The 1,070-nt window shown below is 63.6% G+C and overlaps 1 protein-coding gene across 1 annotated transcript; it reads right to left on the reverse strand.

Moving 5' to 3' along the window:
• Nucleotides 1–708: 708 nt before the first annotated feature.
• Nucleotides 709–1,018, reverse strand: NGA_2125900 (p-aminobenzoic acid synthase; the record flags this gene model as incomplete). Its single annotated transcript, XM_005853529.1, has 1 exon — nt 709–1,018. A coding segment is annotated over one exon (310 nt), but the record flags the coding sequence as incomplete, so codon positions are not given.
• Between the last annotated feature and the right edge of the window lie 52 nt (nt 1,019–1,070).

The following is a 1,070-nucleotide window of genomic DNA, read 5'->3' on the forward strand; positions in this document are numbered from 1 at the left end:
CGCGCTCCAACCCTCCACCTATCCAACTATCTGTGAATGTATTCTACCCGACGCACATTTCAGCCTTCCCGCCTGATATCTCTCCCTCCAATCTCATAAATCACTGTACAAGCAGCATATCTTCCATCTCCAACTCCACCCCCGCTCCCTCCCTTCCTTCCTCCTCTTCTTTCTCCTCCCTCGACCGTCTCCCACCAACCGCCCCCGCGACTGCCTGTGCTTTCAGCATCATCTCTTCGTATTCCTTCTCCCTATCCGACAGGGCGACAATGGCGCCTCCTGCCCCGACCGTTACTATGCCCGGTGCACAAACGGCAGTACGAATCACGATGCTCAGGTCGGCGGCGAGACCGTCCATGGCGATGTACCCAAGCGCCCCGCTGTAGGGACCTCGGGCCTGTCCTCCCTCCAGCCGATCAATGATCTCCATCGTCCGCTTCTTGGGCGCCCCCGTCATGGATCCCCCGGGGAAGGCGGCGATCACGGCGTCGATGGCATCCTTCCCTTCGTCCAGCACGCCGGTGATGGTGGAGACAAGTTGATGCACGGTGGCGTAGGATTCCACTGCCATGAGTCGCGGCACTTGAACCGAGCCCGGACGGGTCACGCGGGAGATGTCGTTGCGGACCAGATCCACGATCATCAAATTCTCCGCCCGGTTCTTCTCGCATGCAGCCAGACCGGCCGCCAAACGGGCATCTTCAGCCGGGGTCTGACCCCTTCGGACGGTGCCTTTGATGGGCTTCGACTCCACCACCCCGTTGGCGCGTGCCACCCGCAGAAATCGTTCAGGGGAGGAGCAACAGAGGGCAATGGCGGGGGCGAGGGTCGATAGACGGGATCGCCCACGGCCTGCCACGGCTGAGGAGAGTCCGGGCTCGCCCACCGGCAACGTGGAGGGTAGGACTCCTGGACTCAGTCCCCCCTCGCCCTCTCCCTCGTCGGCCCCGCGGGGGCGGAGCTGACGCCTCGGGTCATGCCGCCAGAAGCCCGAGAACGGGGCGGGGTTCTCGCGCCGTAACTGGGTATAGAGGAGGAAGGGATCGAGGGAGGGGGGGAGGGGGGCTGCC

The sequence above is a fragment of the Nannochloropsis gaditana genome (genome assembly GCF_000240725.1).
Source record: "Nannochloropsis gaditana CCMP526 unplaced genomic scaffold scaffold849, whole genome shotgun sequence".
NCBI lineage: Eukaryota > Eustigmatophyceae > Eustigmatales > Monodopsidaceae > Microchloropsis > Microchloropsis gaditana.